At 39.6% G+C, this 22,935-nt stretch overlaps 2 protein-coding genes across 7 annotated transcripts in view; one reads left to right on the forward strand and one right to left on the reverse strand.

Moving 5' to 3' along the window:
- wdr25 (WD repeat domain 25) overlaps positions 1 to 8,503 on the forward strand; it is a 24,381-nt gene extending 15,878 nt beyond the window's left edge. For 3 of the 6 annotated variants that reach the window (XM_026300676.1, XM_026300715.1, XM_026300690.1), the window contains exons 7-8: positions 398 to 657; positions 7,377 to 8,503. In XM_026300676.1, the coding sequence (XP_026156461.1) occupies positions 398 to 619 (222 nt within the window). In that variant the 3' untranslated portion in view covers positions 620 to 657; positions 7,377 to 8,503. Of the gene's footprint in view, positions 1 to 397; positions 658 to 3,878; positions 4,026 to 4,077; positions 4,208 to 7,376 lie in introns of those variants that run through there. The other 3 variants (XM_026300682.1, XM_026300698.1, XM_026300707.1) reach the window with 3 other exon arrangements.
- begain (brain-enriched guanylate kinase-associated) lies at positions 4,074 to 21,465 on the reverse strand. Its single transcript, XM_026300665.1, has 6 exons — positions 21,334 to 21,465; positions 18,960 to 19,121; positions 17,548 to 17,614; positions 9,351 to 9,458; positions 7,773 to 7,856; positions 4,074 to 5,612 (listed from the first exon to the last, which is right to left on the reverse strand). Exons 1-6 carry the CDS (start codon positions 21,402 to 21,404, stop codon positions 4,074 to 4,076), a joined length of 2,031 nt encoding a protein of 676 aa, XP_026156450.1. The 5' UTR covers positions 21,405 to 21,465.
- Positions 21,466 to 22,935: the final 1,470 nt, after the last annotated feature.

Below are 22,935 nucleotides of genomic sequence, written 5' to 3' on the forward strand. Positions count from 1 at the left end.
CTCCAAAAGGACCAGAAAAGAGTTGAAACAAAAACTAAACATTATAACCTTCATGAAGAGAGGATTTATTGCATGGTTCATTTTTGTCTGCACTAGATTTAGCTCAGTATATTTAAAAAACTGGCCATTAAGTGTACATCAAAATATTGCATGGCCTAAAGTATAATATAGTTCCAGAGTAAAATGACTCTTTTCAGCCGTTTCCAGGTACATTCACAGTCACAGTCTGTTCATAGCCATTCTAATGAAATAGTATGGGTTTAAGTGCCTTGCTCTTAAAGGCTTCGTAAGCACTAGGTAATACACTTATCACCCTGACACATGCTGATGGTAACATTAAAATAGCTCTTAGTTGAAGGTCAGTGCATCATAACTAAGACATACATTTTTATCCTAGGTGGAGGGCTATGCAGTGCAGTGTGAGTTTTCTCTGGATGGAACTATCCTGGCCTCAGGCAGCTCCACTGGTTCCGCTCATTTCTACGACTACCACAACGTTCGGATGCTGCACACCCTCCGTGCCCACAGCCAGCCCTGCTTGTGTGTGTCTCAGCATCCCGTCCTCCCTGCAACTGCGGCTACCTGCGACTGGGCCGGTGAGATCAAGGTCTGGCACTGAGGACTGTGAATGAACAAGCGCACGTGGACATGTAGCAGGTTAGTCACAAGAAGATGAGTTTAAACTAAAACCTCGAGCACATCCATCTTGAAGACTTTATCCCCTATAATCTCTTGGTAGTACATGATTACAAACTTGGCATCAAATTTTGTGGAAGTCAGCAAAGTTTGCGATGCCTACGTGTTAATTTAAAAATCACCCACATTTTATTTCCTGTGGAGATAAACTCATACCAAGGCAAGAACAGTCACTATTTTTAAATCCCAGTGTAAGCATGTTATTCATGTTTGGACAATCCTGCATTGTTTTAATATCCTGAAATCAGAGGACGTTACATTGAGTGAGATCACGGGAAGTTTCTTTACAGCTCAAAGCCTGAACTGTGGCTATGAGTTTTATCTAAAGTGGTAGGCGGCAGGCGAGATGTCTTAACTGTACAAACACAATCTATAAATCCTTTTATATAGTCAGCTTTCTACTCCAAATACAGCTAGGGACTTGATCATCATCATGTTCTTGACATTGTTGTCAAAACAAAAAGGAAAAAATCTCTTTGGGCATTTTCTAATCAGAAGTGCACATTCTGCAGACACATCACTTTCCTCTATGTCTCTTTGTTTATCCTGGCTCTGATATGACATTCTCTCTCACACTGACAGCTTAGAGCATCACAGAGAGACAACCAAAAAAAAAAGAAGAAAAAAAATATATGCAGACATCTGTCAAAGCATTGCCAGGTTCTTCCACAACCCTGCCAGTCAACAACAGAGAACTGAAGTGCAGACGGGAGCTTGTGATCTTTATTCAGTGTCTACTAAAACTGTGCTTAAAATACACTTTGTTGTTTGGCGCTCAGGGAAATTGTTATGGCTCAGTACTTTTTTTTTCCAGCCCCTGTGGTAGTTTATACTGTAGTTAATAATAGTTAAGTTGACATCTTAATTGTCTTAAAGGCCCACTAAGCAAATTATCATGCCAAAGGATGATTTGCTATGTCTGTGCTGTTTTAGCTGGCAGTCAGGTCAAGTGAAAGATCCTTGCAGGCAGTTGAGGAAGACATGATGGAATTTTTTAAAACTTGAGTCCAACTGCATCAAGACTGGATAATATCAGGATTTACTTTGCAGATTAGGGATGAGACTAAGGTTTGAGGAGGATTTGCATACAAAAGAGGTGTCAGCCATGTAAGATTAATCTATATGCTTTTTTTGTTTGTTTTTTTACCCCAAGATTCAGAGTAGCTTGGATTTTCTTTCTGGTTCAGGGCATATACAGTAACAGACTCTATAGTGTGATTTTTAATCCTAGATTACATAATGTAAAATAATATCCCCAGAGGTCTGTGATTTTATTTTCCAACACCCATCTTTATTAAGTAAATAAACATAGAGCAAAAATATATAACCATGCATCAGACAGACAAACGTTGACGTGTAGACGGCTGACCTGTTGTTCACAGAACAGGGCTGGAGGTAGGACAGGACAGAACTGCTGCAGCCTCTTCATTCAGGTTCCAAACATTCGATAAATATAACAACTGAAAACTGGATAAAAATAGTCATAGTGTAATAACAATGTGTACGTAGTCTCTATATCTCCTTTTAAATTACAGTATGTGCACAGAAAAATACCATATAGCCTCTTAGTCACCCTGTACAGTGGTTACATTTATTTTCAAGCCTTTTCAGTCATTTAGATACCTGTGCAGTGTAAAATATGACAGGAGACTTTTTGTGACTTGTGTGGTTGAGTTTCAGCTCCATCAACATGACAAAGTCAAAGAGAAGACATAAAGTTTTGAAACAGCCTTAAGCCAGTCCCCCGATCTGCAGGAATGTGAGAGGTAAAAGCAGGCAAAAAAGAAGAAAAAAAAAAATCCCTGTCGCCATTTTGCTCAGATCTATAGCCACACAGGCAGGAACAAATCCTTCATGATGGATCATGCCAGAGGGAGCACAGATGTTGTTGTCCTAATTTATACTGGTAACCATAGCTAGTGGTAGCATGCTTTATGTTTTAGTTAACATAAAGTATTTGATTCAGTGTCTTTTGAATGTATGTATATACACACTGTCTATGTTCACAATTTTCTCCTAATTGAGCATGCTGGTTTAAAAAACAAGACACTGAAAGTACAGTTGTGCCTTCAATTGGTCTGATCTATCTTTTTGTGCATACATAGCAGAACAGCCAGCTTGCCTGGAGAGTTTCCCAATTAATCTCTCCTGAAAACTAGAAAAACTGGCACATTTTTGTTTTGGTTCGTATAACCAGGTGCCGACAGTGTTGAAGAGTCAGGGTATTACTTTGGCTGTTTTTGTAGACGAGGATTAAGCCTCATTTTTAGTTGAAATATAGAGATATCTCTATGTTATAAGAACAGAATTAATCTTCCTCCAGGAAACCGGCCATGTCTTGTGTCTCACAGGAAGAACATACACTGTAACAGTAGTGTATACGTACAGTAACAATACAGTAACTATACAGTATGTACACAGTGGTTAGATGCTGTAAAGGAGACCATTCTGTCCACTGAATAGGCTTAAGGCAAAATCACAAGTGTCCTGGTATAACAGTAACTGCTGCACAGCACAGTCTCAAATTAGATGGAATTTTCATATAAAAATAAGTTACAACAGAGTAATACTAAAAATCCTGCGGCTCATGACTGAATCCTAGTAATATTACGGTTTAGTAATTATTTCTACTGAATGACTTTTACATTTCATCTGGCAACCTACTGTAATTATGTTAATAGATTTTTGGAACAAAATCAGGGATTTTCATTTAAAGAATTAAAATATACCATTAGGAGGGAATGTCATCTTTAAATAACATACCTTTTTAAATTCCTCTTTTGCAGCCAATTAGAAAATATTCATTAAAACATCCCTTCTAGTAAATGATGTTTATAGATATGAGAAACAATTTAGCTAGAAATGTAGTTCTATGTTATTTTTATATGCATTATACAACATGCACTTTCTTTAAGAGAAAATACAGAACGGGTAAAACTTTTTAACAGCTTGTAGTCAGCAGGGTCCACTACACATAATGGATATCTTTTCCCAAACATGACTAATTGAGCCGCTTCGTTACACACACACTTTAGTCCATTATCTGTATATATTAGAGCAGGTTGGTTTAACTAACAGTACTTGACACCAAAAAAAGAAATAGCACAGTATGTTCATGGTTCTGTATTTCATAGGTTGTATCCCAGTGGCTCTAACAATCGGCATCACTGAAACAACAACAGGTCTCAGGTAGCTACACCGCGTCATGACGTGTAATAGAAAAGGTGTTGCAGACTGTGTGAAACGTGCCTTGGCTAAGAGATACATAGAACGACACACCAAGTATGTGTATGCTGCAGAAATACAGTACAGTAAGTTAGGCTTCATCATCATCGTCATCATCATCATGCATAAAATTAAAAGCTCTCTTGCTCTGCTCAGTTCAGCAACGTACCATAAAGCTGTGCCTTGGTCAGACTGTCTTTCCTCGTCAGGCCCGTACTGCCAAATTTTTGGTATCTTGGAGAGGTCTTCTTTGGGAGTGCGGGCCCAGCGCTGAGAGCGGAGCTGGAGCTCGGGCGAGGCCGGACGCTCGGCCTGGGGCTAGGGTAGTGCTGAAGACTTGAAGCTTCAAGGGAGCTTTGGTGTAAGGACTCAGCTGAGCTGTCTGCACACAGATTCACGCAGTCCTTCTTGGTGCTGCTTGCTGTTGTCACTCCCCCACTACTCTCCTTGTCTTTAGAGCTCCCTGAGAGGAACAGACTACATTCGGAGTCCTGACTGTCATCCTTGGCTCGGTACAGCACAGATGTTTTATCCTGCTTGTGATGCTCCATCAGTTTGGGATTGTGACTAGGCGAAGAGAGACCCAGAGCAAAACACTGGTCCAGTACGCGACTATGGAAGACATCATCTTCTTGGAAGCTACTGTAGCGAGACCCTTTCACCTTACTGGAGGGGCCCATGGCAAAGTGGCGCTCAGAGAAACTGTATGGAGACACACGCCCTGTGACGTTACGATAGGAAGATGAGAAAGTGTTGATGTCTTCCACACTGAGCTGTCTCCAGCGGCTGCTCAGGTCATCCTCATGGACTTGGACCTCACCTTGGCTGTCCAGAGGGCCACCACAAGCCTGGCTCAGTCCAGTTGTGGAGCCCATGCTGTGAGAAGAGGCCAGGCGAGGGGTGCTGGAATGGTATGGTTCACTGAAACATGAGGCTGTCCTTGTGTACGCTGGTGAGGAGCCCTTGTGTGGGCTCCTGGGGGTCACCATATGCTGGATGCTGTGGGATTTAGGGAAGTTTGGACTGTCTTTATCATATGAAGACCTGCTTTTGCGCTCATAATCCCCACTGCCACCATCTCGCCAGTCCATATAGAGACCCTGGTGGGAAGAGGATAAGGTGCTGCTGGCAGTGCGCCCACACCCACCACTGGCTCCTCCCTTCTCGTCTGATGCCAGGCTGAAGCTGGAGTAAGAACTGGAGGCGGGGAGGCTACCTGTGCCAAACTCATCATGGTGATGGCAGGACGATGGGGGCTCATGATGGGAGAAACTTCCAGAGTGGTAGGCCTCTTCGTCTGGGTTGCTGTCAGTAGAGTTCTGGGCGTGGAGTTGAAGCAGACCGGTGCCATGTAGGTCGACACTCTGCCTGCGCTCTGTATCTTGCCAGCGTTCGGGGCAATAGAGGGCCGTGTCACTGCAGTACAGGTCAGATGTCTTATATGCAATGCGCCGATTCAGGTGATCAATGCTTCCTGTTCCTGTAAGAAAGTCTCCATCCTGTGGCTGTGGACTGGGTGACCGTGTTACAGGACAACTGCTTCCAGGTTCAGGCTTTTCCAGGACCTTGGCAATTATGGATGTGGGCACAGCATCAGAGTAATTGGAGTGGCACATTGCCATGGTGACACCGCTGCCCCGATTATGTTTCTCCATATGGGAACTGATGCGTTCCTGGAAATCCAGTGGTAGCTGAGACAAGAAAGACAGACATGAAACAAAACAAATTAGTCATGATGAAGACGGGAATTTTTAACAATGATCTAAATATTTATTTGTGATTATTTACACAACCAACTTGAATGTTTTCCTTAAAATATTGTCTGCTTTCTCTTTGCACTGAGGATTTTAATGTCTGATTTCATACAGTTCAGACCAGTTAGTTCCTGTATCTCAGACTTGTACTACTGTACTTGGTTCTTCAAATGAACTTAAATATATCTTGACTATACATAAATACTTCCTCTTTCCTAATTCTCTGTCTTGTGCTCTCCCATGTTTCAAACTCTCTTCCCCCTCTTGCTGTCTCTCTCTCACACTGACACATAATCTGTTTGATTGGCTCATGTTTGAGAAAACCGTTCCTGGTTCTTTATGCCAATAAAGCCGGTCTGGGTCAGTAGGAACTTTCCCTGCAAGACTGAGTTCTCTCTTTTCTCCTCCCTTTCTTTATCCTTTCATCTTTCTTGTCTTACTTCACTGCCTTTAAGCAAAAAAGCCCAATTTCCTTTTCCCACTGTCTTTTTTTTGCATCTATGCCATCAAACAAATATCAGTTCCATAGGGAACGGCTTAGATTCAAAATTAAACCAGTGCTCTGGGTCTCCAGCTGGGAATAGAAAATAAGATAAAATACTGACTTGGCTTTGTTAAGAAATAGAAGCTCGCCTCGGCATAAAATAGCCCACATTTTTTAACTTGAGGCTATTTTTAGTAGCTGCTCTCCCAGAGGGAATGGAGATGAAAAGTAGGTGAGGCTGTGGGGGGGGGGGGGGGGGGGGGCTCACGATAATATACAGTGTGTGCTCCAAGTGAGCTAGCTCAGCATTAGCTGCTATCTGAGGCAAATCTTAATTAACAGTCACACAGTTCTGCAGCGTTAGTGCACGTGACAGCATTTGCATCTACAAGTCTTGTTCCTTTAATTGAAATAAAGGTTTAATGCTTATACTAGAACTGGCACTTCCTATTAGACATTCAAGCAATTCACTGTGAAGCATTTGTCTTCAAACTACGCCACATTTAGAAGAGATTTTATGTCTCCTTATTTTTATTTTTTTTTATTTAAATTGAGAATGTGCAAAAAAAAAAAAAAAAAGCGGGGTGGGGGGCACTTCTTGTTCATTTCATTCACAATAAAAGTTTACTGAGCCTTTCCTCCTGTAGCTGTTACTGAATGGCCTGTTGAGCTATGATAGTACCTGTTAAACAATGGGTCTTCATTTTCATATACAAGTAAACAAAAATTGCTTCTCCCTGTGGATTTTGTCAAAGAAAACAATGAAAAGTCTTGTAATTAAGTTAGTGTTACCTCAGAGACTCTGTGACTTGGTTGGAAACACCATCTTCAGACATTTTCATGTTTCCAGGTGACTTGTTTTAAAACTAAACACCTGAAAATGCAGCTTTGTTTGTGTAATATACATTGGAGGTAGAGTAGTTGGTCCCTTTGGGTAATGGTTAATGACAGATATGGCTGTATAACAGACATTACTGAGTCAGTTCTCCTACTTCATGTCCAGTTCTCTTTACTGTTATTCTGTTACAAAGGCCTGTTTGCTAGTTTCTGTTACTTGTCTTACTCTATTTGTCTTCACTGTGTTTAAGTAACATATGTAAAATAGTATCTGACTATAGGTCTACAAAGTTGGTAACTAATCTTTTTTAACACAGTTAATAGTCAAATGCATTTGTACAGTACTTTATCAGTTATCAGTGTTTTCTTTTGTGCATCAGGTGTCCTGTCGGGCCAGACTTTGATTCATTCATTATGTACAGGAGGATGCAGACAGATGGCACTTCAGACAGCAGACATTCATCAGTCAGACTGAAGAGGCCGCGAGCGCTGTGACTCCATCTTATTCTAAAAACTACTCACAGAGGCTTTTACAGGTACACCCTACACCGACACAGCACGGTGAACCTCTCACTATGATGGGAACGATACACTGGAATTTCAACTTTACTACTACACAGATTATAAAGCATGAGTTTAGTGGAGGAGGATGAAGGTTTATCCATCGACTCAGGTCTATAGCCAGGATCTTAGTAAAACTCAAACCAGGCTTTTGATTTTAAATGCCAAGTCACCAACACATTGATGCTGTTGTAGTAGCAGTGTTGGGAGCTCACCTCAGACATCCTGTGTGCTCTGTAGTGAGACTTGGAGCACTGCAGTAGCTGGGCTGCCAGGTTGCAGTCTTTCCTGTACAGGTCCTGTAAGAAGCAGAAAGATTATTCTAAATCACTAAATTCATGCAAACTGATGGTTCAATGAAGCTTCTGACTGTTTGAATAGAAAAACAATTTCTCTTCTTACTGTTTCAATATTTGGCAATTATGGGGTACCTCAGCACAGTAATGTGATGTTATTGCTGAGCAATAGCAACAATAGGTAAAAATAATATTTATTTACTATTTATACTGTTTTTCTACATTAATTATGAGTCATGGGTAAACAAAAACAGTGTAAAAACAGTTTTAAACTCTAAGGTGGTCTAGTGGCACAGCAGAAGCTTCAGTTGTTTTCTGGGTATGCATGTGTGTGGGTGGTTATTTGCTTTAACTGACCGTTTCCTAACCCTCCTCTGTTAAATCCATCCACTTTTAAAGGTCAGCTCTTTCTGCTCTGTAGCCTCCCTGCCTCTGTAACATCACAGCCCTGACAATTCTTCCCTTAACATCTGAGCTTTTTTTTTGACAGACTCAATACACCCACCAGTTAACAGTGACATTTTTTATTGTGTCACCAGGGGACATTTGGGCTCCCTTCAGTTTTGGTGGACTGTTTAAATAGACCTGTGAGACCTTTGTAAGAGCTTAGTTTCCATGAAACTTCTTTCAAATGAGCAATAAAACCTAAATGCATTAATATGTTGTCATTTTGCATTTTTTTTTATAGCTTTGATTCTTTTATGTATGTGTTGTGTCTCTGTGCTCTTTGCAATCATTTGGTTGACTGTTTGCAGTCACTTCTTTCTCACCCTACAGGCACTACTGTAGATTGATTGGATTTATCATAGAGTGAATTCAGTATTTGTTTTTCTCATTATACATCTCAGACATGACACATTGCATCCATTCAGCCATTAGCTCTACCACCTGTCCTGTGCAGGGGGGCTAGAGCCAATCCCAGCTGGCAGTGGGTGAGAGGTGAGGTACACCCTTTTCCCCACATTTGAAAGCTTATTTGCTTTCTTCATGCTATAAACACTAAATTCAAAGCTTGGTCTCTGGAGGAAACCGCCTGCCTCACTGCTGGCTCTGACGGGACAAAATACCCAACCTTTAAAAAAAAGAACCGTGACCCTGGAGGGAACGTCAAAACACTCTGTATTGCAGAAGTGCTAAAACCATCACAGACCGAAGAGAGAAAATCTAACCTAATCTGGTGTCCCCAATGGAAATACCAGTCACAAAATCACTGCAGGGAAAGTGAGGCACCAGATTTCCACATGCCCCTGAGATCAGAGCCACACAGCCCTGAGGATACTATAACAACTATAAAACACCCACTGGCTTAGATTTGATTCCTGTGTTTGCTTTGGCTCCATGAAGCACAAATACCCACAGTGTTGCAGAAACAGTGATATGAGACCTTTAGCAAGTATCAGAGAATCTATACAAAGACACAGTGTAAGTCACAATAAACCTTACATTCCTCACAGGGACATCAATGGAAACCTACATTATAAAGCCTTGTATACTCACATTGTCCTCTCTGAGTTTATTAATGGTGATTTTCGCTTCCATGAGGTGGTTGTTGAGGATGATGATCTCCCGGCTGAGGGCTCTCTTTTCCTCTTCATGGTGCTGGGACTGCAGCGTAGGAGAAAGGAGGGAAAGAGACGGGGTGACAGACAGTAGATAGAGTAGATGATAAGAAGAGAGGTACAGGGTTAGAGGAAAGGAGTGTTAAAAAGACAAAGATGAGGGAGAGAAAGTTGGAGGAGCAACAAAGAAAAAATAAGATAGAGGAGGGGAGGAAAATTGAGCGGAAGAGAGCCGTAAGTCACTATCAGTCTGAAGCCGGTGCCAGAAGCAGGTCTTAATTAAAAGAAGATTACACTTGCCAGAGTTCATATCATATCAATTACTCTGGGTGGAAGAGAAATAGAGGGGGAGAGAGAAAAATAAAAAGGGAGACAAATGAAACTCTTTCCATTATCAGTGATTACTGTCAAAGAAATACAAAATGACTCCGCTGAAATGACATTTTAGTCCCACTAACAGCAGAGCCTAATGATGGAGATGTCTACTGGTCTGTCTGTCTGTCTGGCTGCATTTATCTCTACAGCTATTGGCCAGATTGTCCTGGAGTTTGGAGCAGATAGTCACGTTTTCTTTTTTAGATCGTTTCTAATGATTTTGGTGACACTGATGTTTCACCAGCCTAAAATCTCTAATTGTTTTTATTACGGTTTTATTAGCGACGACCATTTCCTGATCTAAGCCAAGTGTTTAAGTTGTCTAACCTTAAACTGACCTTAAATAGGAAAAGTAATAGTAAATCTTAAAGAGTAGAACAACACCAGGCGAAAGAGCAGTGCTTTGCTGCCTCCTGAAAGTTTCACGCCAGATTCACCTCTGATCTGTTATCACTATGATCCATCACCACAGAAAGCAAGACCTTTAAAAACATTGCTAAAACAAGTCATTTGGGTTTTTCACTAATCTAGTATTGCAATTCTTATTCAGCAATAGGTTTGCCTGCTTAGTACTGGGCAGTATAGATTTAAGTAATACTGCAGTATTTATGACAGAATTAGCTACATATTCAAATAAGTATAATACCTGCATAACAATTCATCTATCTATTATGTACTGCTTATTCTTAAACATTCAGGGTTAGGGTGGGCTGGAGCCAATCCCAGTTGACACTGGAATTACACCCTGGACAGATCACCAGTCTATCACAGTGCTGACACAGAGACAGACAAACACTCACATTCACACCGGTGGGTAATTTAGAGTCATCAGTTAGCCTAAATATCTTTGGACTGTGGGAGGAAGCTGGACTACCTAGAGAAAATCCATGCAGACACCAGGACAAACTCCACACAGAAATACCCCAGGTTTGAACAGGATTCAAACCTAGAAGCTGTGTTGAAACTGTGTTTTCACTCACACACACACACACACACACACATATACACGTACACAATGCTAATTAAGAAACACACTGGCCGTTGTAACACAGCACCAGCTGACAAATGGTACGGCTCTGAGCAGTCGTTCGGCCTCCCACCCTTCTCTCTTCTAATCTCTCAAATGCGGTGACTGTTTTAAAATACAGGAGTGCAGAGCCGGACTAATAGGTGGCAATTAATGTCAGTTTAAACAGTAGACCAGCATTGATATTCAAATCCAATTCTGTTAGGGTCTCATTACTCAGCTGTTGACACATGCAACTCCCTACTGCTCCCTCTCTAGACCATTACTCTGGATTTCTATGAATATTTTGCAACACTGAGACTGTGTGAATGATCATATCAGGGCATTTTCATTTCAAATATATTATTGCTCCCTGTTCATTGTTGACATGATGTTTTATTGGATTGAGGACCACCTTTGACCCATATTATAAATGTGCATAATAGTCTAGTAATTTTATACAGTGGTGCCAAAACAATATGCTAAAAGATGCTAAAAAGCTTCTTAGAACAAGAAAGGACTTCAGGCTTGTTAAACATTAAAACATGTTTGACTTCTATTTAATGCTTAACTTCAATTGTAAGACTATATAAATATGAGGTTTAAGTTGTTGCAAAAGTTGTAATAATGGGTTCATATCATGTAAAAACCGTTAATTAGTATAGATTAATATTAGTAAGTAGCACAATGCATTCCTTCATTGCCTCAGTCTCACAGGATCCAAGAGGCAGATTCAGCTTTATCTTATTCTTTGGTTGAAAAACCTCTTATGATAAATGGATTTCAAACATGGCCTTGTCAGCTAGAGTGACACTAAATGTGTAAAAAGTGTGATAAGTGTTTTACTTTTCTTTCTTTTTTTTTTTTTTTTAAATAATCCGCCACTTGGATTTTTTTTCCTAGCTGCTGACTTTGATAACTTTCATATACTCATAAAATCTCTTGGATCTTCTAACCTACTCAGGCTCCACTTTTACATGATTAGAGGCAAAACTGGAAACAGAGTCTACATATCTATAGATTAAAAATGAGCTGAGGGCAATCTTAATAAGCCTGATGTGATGAACGTGATCTTATACTGGATTTTGGAGAGAGGGAGGAAGTGTACAGTCATTTCAATTAACAGCATTACGGCCAGCTTTTTTTTTTTTCTCCTCCTCTATCTCCTCTAGTCACACTGTGTTGGATACACAGGCTGTCAACACGAGATTATCAGCTGGTGTCACACAGATAGAAGAACAGCATCAAGGAAAATTAATATGCACATCATATCTTAAGCAGATTGACCTGGCGGGGGGGGGGACACATGGTTTTACAGAAACTCACTGCTGCCTCTTTCTGTCTTTTAAACAAACGTGTGCAAGTGTCTTCTAATTACTCAGAACAAGGTAAATATGACCTTTGAACATTTATGCATTTAAATTTTGACTTGGCTTTATAATGCAAATATGTGATGGAATAAAACAATAACACTGAAAGCAAAACTTGTAAAGCTTGTTTCAATTATTGATCAGGAGGCTTTGTTGAAATGAGTACACAGAGGATAAAAAGTGTGTACAATAAGTGAAAAATATGCCAAGACAGCCTGGGTTTGCCTTTAGGTATTCTGCTGGAACTTCTGCCTCTTCACTGGGCAGCAAATGAAGCCTAAATCCCATGAGATGCAATTACTGAAGACTGCAGTTCACAGGACAGCAGAAAACTCCACTACAGATTAAGTCTTATTTTTAGGGGGAATAGAAAAGAGGCAAATTAGATTTTCTAACCTTATTAAAAGAGGATTTTCACATGAAGACACCAAAGATAACCACCGCCCTGAACAAGGCTGATTCTGAAATCTTTTTTCAGAAACTAGCAGACCAAAAAGCCAGTCAGTGGACACAGTGGAGGTGGGAGAAAATCTCTGGCAAACCCAAAGTGGTTCCTGCCCAAACCTGAACATATGTGAATCTAACAATAGCTGCTGCAGTAACTACTATTACTACCACAGTAGTTGCTGAAGTTACAGTGACACACTGGTCGGATACTCCCCCTGGATGATGTGCTATAGCTCTGAAGAGTCCCAAAAAACTGCATTTATCAGTAATAGTAGGCAAAACTCAAATCCCATGAAAACATCCCAAAGCACCAATGTACTTTTCTACACCACAATACTTTTTGACTCCACTACCCTGTTGTGACAGTACTCAAAATGTGAATGTTTAAAAACTGGTCACAAATATATAGCTTCATTTTTTCAAACTATTCACTACTTTGTAGTATTACTATGACATTGTAGTACTTAACAAACATAATGAGCGAAAAGGGCAGCATTAGTTGGGGGCAATTTTTGGCTGTGGGTTAACACACACTTAGTGCTCCACTGAGTGTGGGATAATTATCTCAAAGAAAAATGTCACCCAATGCAACATTAACATGTTTTAATAACAACTTCCCTCAACAGTGGAGCTCTGTGGTACAGAGGAATAAGCTTCAGAGTTAATACTTGTTGGTTCTTTTCTCTTTATAGTATCTGTTGACAAAATGAGAAAAATTAGATGATGGAGTATGAATAATCATTTAAAGACTCACATTTTCCTTTAGTGAATGAACTGCCCATAAAATAATTTAGAGATAGAAGGTTGGCGATCTCTTCAGTCAGCAATTTTATGTTTCTGAATTTTTATGGCATCTACTGAGATAAATAGAAATGAGTGACTATATTGCAGGAATAATTGGTTTTCATAAATGTTCTCTATAGTAAACTATGCATTTTGATTGTAAAAAAGAGGGTAAAAAGCAGCATTAGGCTGAGTCTGCTGCTTCTCTGCTCCAGAAAGAATCAGGAGCAGGTAATTATGCTTAGTGGATCTGTCTGCTTTCACTATGATGCTTCTGTCTCCCGTGTGTAATTTTCACTTTTTCACTGAAGAGTTGCGACAGTGGTGTTAGAGACACTAATTCCAGCGATGCAGACAGGAGCTGTTGTTGCTCATCGAGGAGCAGAGAGCAACACATACAGAGAGGAGTGCTCATCCAATGCAACACATTAACACACAGTCACAACAGACGTCTTCACAAAACCACCTGAGCTATTATTCATCTCACACCTCCAACACTGGTCAACATGAACCAAGAAGCCATTATTTACTATCCACCTGTTCTGTAACCTCCAAACAACAATAAATACAACAAAAAAGGCTTCTATGACCACTCTGTCCTCCATGCACACACTCCGTAAGGAACCAAACATATTTATTATCTAAACCTACCTCCCTACCAGTATATAGTCCATGTTTCCTTCTTTTAGATTCAACACAGACATTTATTGCTCTATGACCATGTATGATAGACTGTGTAGCTGAAATGCATTGATCCTGAATCAAATAATATTGATCTAATGTTTTTATTTTTGAATGAACATTTCACTAAAAGAGAATCACTATTAAATAATCACTATTAGTATTAGCAAAAGTAAAAAGTACTCATTATGGATAATGGCCCATTTCAGAAAAATTTTATCTTCTGATTTTTGATTAAATTCACTTAAGAGGCGGCACGCACTGATGAAGTGGCTATTATCATTATGAGGACAGTCATCGAACGAGACCTTGATTTCCTGCCAAGTCCAGGAAGGCTGTTAGTTAGCTGACCCTGACAGACTCTTAGGAGGATTACAAATAAAGCAGTGATTTTCAGCACCATGGACAGCTGAAACTGAAGTGCCTCAGGTCAGCATCTTGTAACAGAAAACAGCATTTGTGAAAAAAAAAAAAAAAGATTTAGATTAAAAAAAAAAAACACATTTTATAAAACGTAATAAATGAAAATGTTTTGATCTAAGATTAATTTAAACTCTTACTAAACTGTCTCCCAGGCATCAAGCTCTAACTGGCGCCAACAGCTGCGTTTAGGAAAGGTAAAGACACATAAATGTACTATTCCATTCAAAAACAAACAGCTTCATCTGCAGCACTGTTTATCTACAAATCAAAACGCAGACAGTTCCCTCTTGAACTACTCCAACGTCATCACAATGTGCATCTTGTCAGTTCTTCCAGGTCTGAATCTCTTGCTTTGCACTTTTTTTGAAACTGTTTTATTCTTTGCTGTTTTTCTGTTAACCTTGCCAGTTTAAGCCTCTCAGAACTTTTAATTACGTGTCTGATTTGATTGGAGCTGCCTTTGTCACTGCCTGCCTGCTCCGTCTTCTACAAAGGAACATATTTCCCCCTTGAAATGCCATTGCATGACATCACATCAAAAGAAATGGCAATTCCAGTGAGGCCTGTCTCTAAAAAAACCCATACTGTCTCCTGCCATGAAGACTGATTTGTTACACCAAGGCTCTCTGCTACATAGACAATCCCCTTGAAAAACCAACAGTTTTCAAAATCAATTTCACATGACTAGAATGTGTTTATGTGTATGTGCTGTATGAATGAAATGATCCATGATGGAAACACATTTTAGGCTCAGTCTATTTGTGGTATGACAAAGCAATACAGATGACACTGGAATATAAGGAAAAATAAGCTACAAGGCAGATGCTATTATAAATGTTGGTATTTTGTGATTTATTACAAATCTTTGCACCTCACTGATCTAGCACCAGGTATAACTGAGCAGAAAAATCCACCACGAAAATCTCTATTATCTGCCACAAATCAAAATATTGGTATTCACAGTAGCTTACTTTAAATGGTCATTTCCCCAAAATTACAAATTTCTCATAGTGGTATCTTAGAGGGACATGCACGACTACTGCAATGACTGATTACTATTCAGACATGCATCTTATATATCTTTTATTTCACTCACTCTTTAGTATCTCTGTATTGTAGTAGTGACAACTAAGGGACTTAGATAAGGTGAGGGAGAGATTATTGTTACTGTTACCTAAAAGTTGTCAAACCACAAACATTTGAGAAATAATTACAAGGGAACCAGTTTCCAAAAACAGGGCCATTTCCTAAAAATACCCATAAAGCATTAAATAAAAAACATGAATTGTCTGTGAGATGACATGAACCTGAATTATAACATCCATCAACCACTCCAATCTCCACATTTTTTCCACCTTTCACCTAAATAATGGGCACACTATTTCCAACACTGTGAAATATGTGAGACTGTCCAATGTGAACGCTGCAGACGCTGGGATGATGAGGGGCATTCATTCCGGAACAATAAGGTGAAAGACAGGGAGTTTTTTATGGGGAGTTACTTGCTCCAATGACTTCTTGATGAACAATAGCTAAAAGCTGAGTCATCTCCATAGACAGATACTGTAAACCTTTGTTCATCAAGAAATAGTTACATCATGTCACTTCTAAGCTGTTTCCCTCTGCATCCAGTGTTTTCACCAAGATAGCCAACGTTCCCTTGTTCCAAGTTAACAAATAAATATGCACAAAATCCTAAAATATCAAAGTAGCATGAAAATCAGCTGACTACAAAAATTTGTTTTATCTCACTATTTAGCTTGCCATTGGTCAATATTCTAGCAAATGGCTCGTATTGATCAAATTTCTGATGAGATTATGATCCACTTTAATCAACATACTGTACGTCACAAGGATGAACTACGCTGGAGAGCCAGCTCATCTTTTGCACTGATGCTGGCTGATACATCCCAGAGCTGGGGCTGCGAGAGGGAAAACGCTCAGGGAACCTCTCGACGTGATGTGATTGGACACTTGCTGACGAGGTCCAGAATAGCAGTTAGCTGTAATAGTTTTCTAACAGGGTTGCATGGCAGGTAAGACCAATTACTTTGGACATTGATTGTGCTGCCTGTCTTTGATCATGTAATTGCTTTGAGAGAGCTGAGAGTGGTTCTGCTGCTAAACAGGTGTGTTCAAATCGATTATAGTAGATTTCTCATTTCTCAGACAGGAGACACAGGCGGACGGAGAGAGAGAGAAAGAAGAGACAGTAAATGTCATCATCACTCTTCAACTCTCTGGTACAAATTAGACCATAGTTTATCATTATGACACTTGGTATGATCACTGTATTCCAAGATCTGAAGCTCATGTGTTTATTGATATTTGGCCTTTCTTCCTGCCTCTGAGCTTGAAACAGCAGTCTGGCACTTTTCCCGTTATCTCAGCATGGTTTTTTATACTTAACACAATGCAATCATTAAATTATATTTAGTTAAGTGGGTCTTGATTACATTACATTACACTCTTATGGCACATTTGGCGATCTGCACTGTTCTGTATATATATAGTACAAGAGAGTTGCAAAATGGGATGCATGTTTTTTCATTTTTCAACATTTAAAAGACAATTATAAGTAACAGACAGGCAGAGGTTTAACAGAAGCTCTCCTGGTTAAATCATCAGTACCAAAGATGAACAGCTGTATGAAAACAGCAGCCTTGTCTCCTAGAAGAGTTCACATCTCTGTCATGGTTTTAGTTCATTGTAAATACACGTGTTCTACCCCATGATTCATGTCACTGTTGTTCTTATCCATATTTAAATGATTTTAAAATGAGACATTCAGGGTCTGTGGTGTTTATAACTATTTACCATCTCAAATGAAATCCTCACTATGTTTCTACAGTATGCCAGAACAGTCAAACCAAACACAAACAAATGTTCATCTTACCTAAATGTGAAAAGCAGTTGCAACTATTAAATACATCTAATGAAGTAAAAGGTATTTCGGTATAAAATGCATTCAAATTTCCCCCAAACTGTACTTAAGTATAGTAATTCTCACTCAAGTTAAAAAAGCAAACATTTCAACAGAGGTTTCTTACCGTCCTCTGCATCTTGTCCTCCAAATCCTGGTTGATCCTCTGAAGAGCTGCATAGCTACTCTGGATCCTAAAAGAAAAGAAAAGAATTATGCCCCCTTAAAATGTACTGTGCCGTACCTAAATCTATATAAGCACCAGGAATGAGAATAAAATTAGAAAGAGAAATGAATAAATTACTAAATCAGGCCACTGACGATGGATCTTGGAGGGATTTGCAGGCGATTTTACATACTGACTCAGATCTGAAGATCACTCAGGATAAAAATCTGCTAAGCTAAAACACAAAGAAAAGGGCTAAAAATATGATTATAGAAAGCAGTGAGAAAAGATGATTGTAAAAATGTTTTAACTACTGAAATACTTTATGATATAAAATCAGTAAGCATGTCTTCAACCTCAATGACTTTTTTATATTTTCTTTTTCCCTTATGCTTTTGTATTAACTCAAAATGTCCTGCACTTTCTCTCACCATTGTCCTTTCATAGTCTTCCAGTGCATTAGTGAGCTTAATGAAACAGGACCTTGGACACTCTATTTGTTAACTTGTTCCTGGTGTACTTATTTTATCATGTCACGTTCTGTATCACATTTTCACATTAGCTCTCAGGCCTCAGAGAGTATTGATAAACCAGCATTTATGGCTCCATTAACCAGGCTGGCACAGAGAGTGTGGACAGTAGAGACAAAAGCAAAGACACAGCATAAAAGAAAGATCTGAAAGAGATTTGAGAAGGTAAAGGGGTGTAAATGAAAATGAGAGAGGTCGCCTGATTGATGGAGAACAGACATCTGCAATAAAACCTGCTGTTATGAGCGGCAACACTGTTACTTAGAGCAGCACAAAGAATTGGACCATTTATCACATTCATTTATACCGTGTCCACAGAGAACACTGTGTTCTGTTTGACTGGAAGGTTTGCAGTGTTTGCAGATAATCTCATTGCTCCCAGGTTATCATCATTCTGCTAAATTAAAATTCATAACTGAAGGGCCACTCATCTGTTTATTACTGCAGAGCTTTGGCTCCCTGTTAAAATAATGAATTAAGCTTTATCCCAAAGTTGGAAGAATAAGTATGAATGTTTTCAATTATGTTTTTTTTTCCTCCCCCTCTCGACCATATCTGCATATGGCAACTACAGTATGTTTGAAGGTAGAGAAAGATAGTAATAATGGGAGAACAATTATTGAACAATTATTACTCCTCTCTATGATCTTATGTTGACAGAACGTTTTGCTTTTGGTTTAATTCAGTGCCCTTAAGCTATTATGGCTTTAACATGGCATGCTACAGCATGGGAAACCACTCCTAAACTTTCTTGATATGTTTTTTTTTTCCTAGTGGATGAGCTACACAGCTGATAATCTTACATACAAAAAAAAAGCTATGCCTATGTGCACACACACACACCTGCGTAGTTTTTCTGTAAATTTCTCCAGTTCCTCCTGGGCCCGGCGTAGCTCCGTCTCGAGATACTGGCGTGTAGATTCGAACTCTGTTTCCAGCATCTCTAGTTTGTGGGTCGTGTACGACAGCCGCTTACGGAGGTCATCTTTGTGGTCATGGAAAGAGCTGAACAGGTGGCAGAGAGAGTTTAGAGAACAGGACTTATGGACACATTCACAACACGTACACTTTCATTGCTGTAAACATTTGTCAGGTTCATAGAGCCCAGTACAGGAGGAGAGAGAGAACACTGACCAGCAGAAAAGGCAGTGAAGTAAAAAGTGTGCATGGAGGCTGGTTTGTGTGAGAGGGAGGGAAAGGGATGAAGTGGAGCTGGAGTGTAATTTAGTTTGGAGTGAGAGAGGTCCCAGGCTAAGGGAAGGTAGTGAGGCTGATGGGGAGGAGAGGATGGATGGAGGAGGAATACTAATTATTTTCCATTCACAAGGAAGGTGCAGATCTGGGACAGGGGCTCTCATCGATGTAATAGTGAATTCCATTACAACCCCCCAGATCAAATCTTTCCAAAAAAGGAAAGGATTTTTTGCCCCCAGATGCAGACCATTGAAGAAGAGAGAAAATATAGAATGGACCATGGCTTTGTGTGTAAGACCTAAAAGAGAGCGAAAGAGACTGAAAGAGCAAAGAAAAAGCATGAGAGGGGGAGTGAATGAGAGGCCAGAGTAGCACAGCTCCAACAACAGCACAAATAACAGCAGCACACCAGACAGGGAGCAGTATTTCAAGCCGTGCATTTGATGCAAGTTTGAATGTGGGGCATGAAAACACACCGACAGGACTGACTGAGGGAATGGATGTGGTAATGAAAGGGTAGAGATGGGGGCAGGGGCAGTGTGTGCCCTGGGGGATTTAGCATTTTGCCAGACTGATGGATACTTGGCTCGACAGAGAGGTTTGATGGCTCGTCGCTGCCAACTAGCAGACGCAATGAGAGCACCTCCAAATTCACCTCGGCCCATAGCTTCAATTAGGGAGTTGGTACTAAGGAAAAAGCAAATGTTGTCCACAGAAAGACTTATAGACCCTGCTGTGTCGATATATGGGAGGGGCAATGGACAACCCTTAATGATTGTGTACCTTGCTAAGTAAGTGTTCATCAAGCTATAAAAAGTCAATATGCAAGTGGCTGAGCAACATTAAGCACTTAAATGTAAATGTAGAATTTAGAATATTAGATTGGCATCTGGCACTTCGCCAAAACAGCAGATAAAGGCAGAAAATGTCTAAAGAAATAACTGAATAATTTGAACACTGGATCTGGGCTGGTAGCTGAGCTTAGAAAAACACTGGAAGCAGCAGCAGCAGCAGCTCTGCCCAAAACAAATAAACATGACTACTAACACCTTTAAGGCTGTCTTAAGTGACATGTCATTTCTTGCTTGTTTAACCTGAACCAAAACATAAATATATGACAACATGTGGTTTTATAGGCTTAAACAATTTCTTAATTGACTGGGAGCAAAGCATAAATGCATAGATGTACTGGGTATGTAACTCCCACTGACACACCAAATTAAACTGTTGAAATATACCAGATACAACATGGTAAAACTTGTACAGTACAACAGTATACAAAGACTAAAACTCAAATACTGTTTTACAGCCTGAAACTGGCAACAGGGCTCCAGTGATAGACTGCCCAGACAGCATGAACTGCTGTTTGTCATCTGAATCACACCTCTCACTCATGGAGAAAAAAAAAAAAAAAAAAAAAAGCAAAATGGTGAACTACTCCCTTGTAAATGATAAGATAGATGGATAGACTGATCAATAGATCAATGAGCCAGTGAATAGTTTATGTATCCAATATGCTGAAGCTTGCAGCTTCTGCCCACTCTGCTTGCCTGACCTTATAATAAAACAAAATCCACTGCCTAGCAGCTGCTGCAAGTGATGGAAAATGACACGTCAAGGAGCCAAAAAACAGCTGTAAGTACATCTGAAAATTGCTCTGGGTTCTTATCACTAACTAATGCCAGTTTAAATAAGTCTGAACACACAGCCACTGATTGTTTTTAGGGCATCACATTTTTTGTTGGCATCCACGTGTATTAGGAGAGTTGTTAGTAAAATGCAGCACAGCAATAATTTGGATGTAGAGCTTAGCTGATACATGAAAAGAGATGAATGAGGATAAATGTTGGGAGTGAACAGATGTCACATTATGTTTCCCAGAGGTTTTTTTTTTTTTTTTTTTTAATGCAAATGACCTCCCAGTGAGAATCCATTTCCATTAGTCAAAATGAATGAAATGGATTCCCTAATAATGGAGCTGATGTTTAGAGTTTAAAACATGCCCCATACTGACTCATCTTACCTTCTTTTCTGATGCTTGCAACCATTTCTCTGGGTTTTGAGGGCAGTTTTGCCAATATATATCTTTTTCATATTTTCTCTCTGCCTCAGCTCTCATGTGTGTGTAGTTGCTGTAGTTGCTCTGTTGCTGCTGCTGGTTGGCTGAACGCTGAGGCCAAGTTTGAACGCTAACCACAAACCAACAGTCAGAGCTCTAAGTCTTGCCTGGGGAGGCAGATAGGAGTTGGCTATCTGTGATGACCCTGGCAAGAGAGCAGAGAAAAACAGCTTTGAAGTTCCACAGATTTAGCAGCATATTTCGTTCTGTTGACTCCTGAGAAAAGCAGATTTTGTGTGTATTCAAGAAAATGAGCCATTTTGGCAGGACAAGGCAGACCTGGAGGACCAATTAGAGGGGTTTGGTAAACAAACTTAAATAGTATGCAGTACTTTGAATTACTGCACCCTCCATTTATAATTGTGCACTTCCAATTATAAGATCAATGTACAAAGATGTGTTTCCTATTAATCTATAATCCCTTTTGAATTTTTAAAATATAAGAAACACTGATTACACACTTCAAGAATTAACAGCAATGAATGTTGAGATAAATATGTTAATAATTTAATTTCAATTTAAGCCAATCATTTTCATCGTTTTACTTCTCTCCCTTGCTGGAAACAATTGAGTGCAGCCGCTTGCATGACCCTATGGAATAGAGTTATTGAGCAGCTGACCACAGAGGTTACTCCTTAATAAATCATTGTTATGATGAATGCATGTGTGTTGCTGTTTTCATCCATCGTCATTGCTTTTCAAGGCTAGGGCTTGAACCCAGGTCCCCGTCACCATAAGAGCTTCATTACCTTCCAGTAGCTAGAATAAAATACCAAAAAAAAAAAAAAAGTGCCCCTCCTTCTTCATGCACCTTCATCTGTTCAGTCTTGTTGATTCAATGTAGATAAAACACATGTAAATAATATGTTGTAAGAAATCATAAAAAAAGTAAAAAAGTAAAATAAAAACTGCTGCTCTAAACTGATTGATTATTCATTGATCCCCTCTCCTGCCAATCTTTAGATATTTCCACGTTAAGTAGCATTCTTGGAGCTGCAGTAACAGAGATACTTGATGCTAGTTGTTACTTCCAGGGCTAAGGCGCATTTCACAATACTACAGTAAGTCGGGTACGGATTACTTCATGACTAGCGCGTCCACTGTGTCACTGTGTAGCAGGTTACCTTCGTGTGGAAGCTGGTCCATGAGGCCATCAGAATAGTACTGAATTTGTTTTTACTTCAGCAACAGCAGTTAAAGTCATTATCCAGAGTAGTGGCATATGATTTAGTCTTCACCTTAAAAGTTTCTTCTATTATAATAAAAAATAAACGTGAAATATGAACAACAAAGAATAAATCTAAACTTTTTTTTTTTGCTTGAAAAAAAAAAAAGAAGAAGAAAGCAACCAACAGTGATGTGTTAAAGCCAAACAATGATAGAATCAACCAGCAGCAGTTGTGGTTTCAGCCTAAAATAAAGATGATTGTGGACTACAAATGAGAAGCTGCCTTTGCTTACTGTGTAGTCAAAGAGCCACTGTTTAAAAAAAAAAAAAGACAATAT

Source organism: Mastacembelus armatus, chromosome 22 (genome assembly GCF_900324485.2).
Source record: "Mastacembelus armatus chromosome 22, fMasArm1.2, whole genome shotgun sequence".
Lineage (NCBI taxonomy): Eukaryota > Metazoa > Chordata > Actinopteri > Synbranchiformes > Mastacembelidae > Mastacembelus > Mastacembelus armatus.

Excerpts from the sequence above, each read along its gene's own strand:
- begain (XM_026300665.1), bottom strand. The coding sequence starts at position 21,404 with ATGAAAAAGATATATATTGGCAAAACTGCCCTCAAAACCCAGAGAAAT. Across the intron at positions 17,615-18,959 it reads TTTACAGAAAAACTACGCAG|GATCCAGAGTAGCTATGCAG; the intron begins GTGTGTGTGTGT and ends CTTTTCTTTTAG. Across the intron at positions 9,459-17,547 it reads AGGACAAGATGCAGAGGACG|TCCCAGCACCATGAAGAGGA; the intron begins GTAAGAAACCTC and ends CCTACGCTGCAG.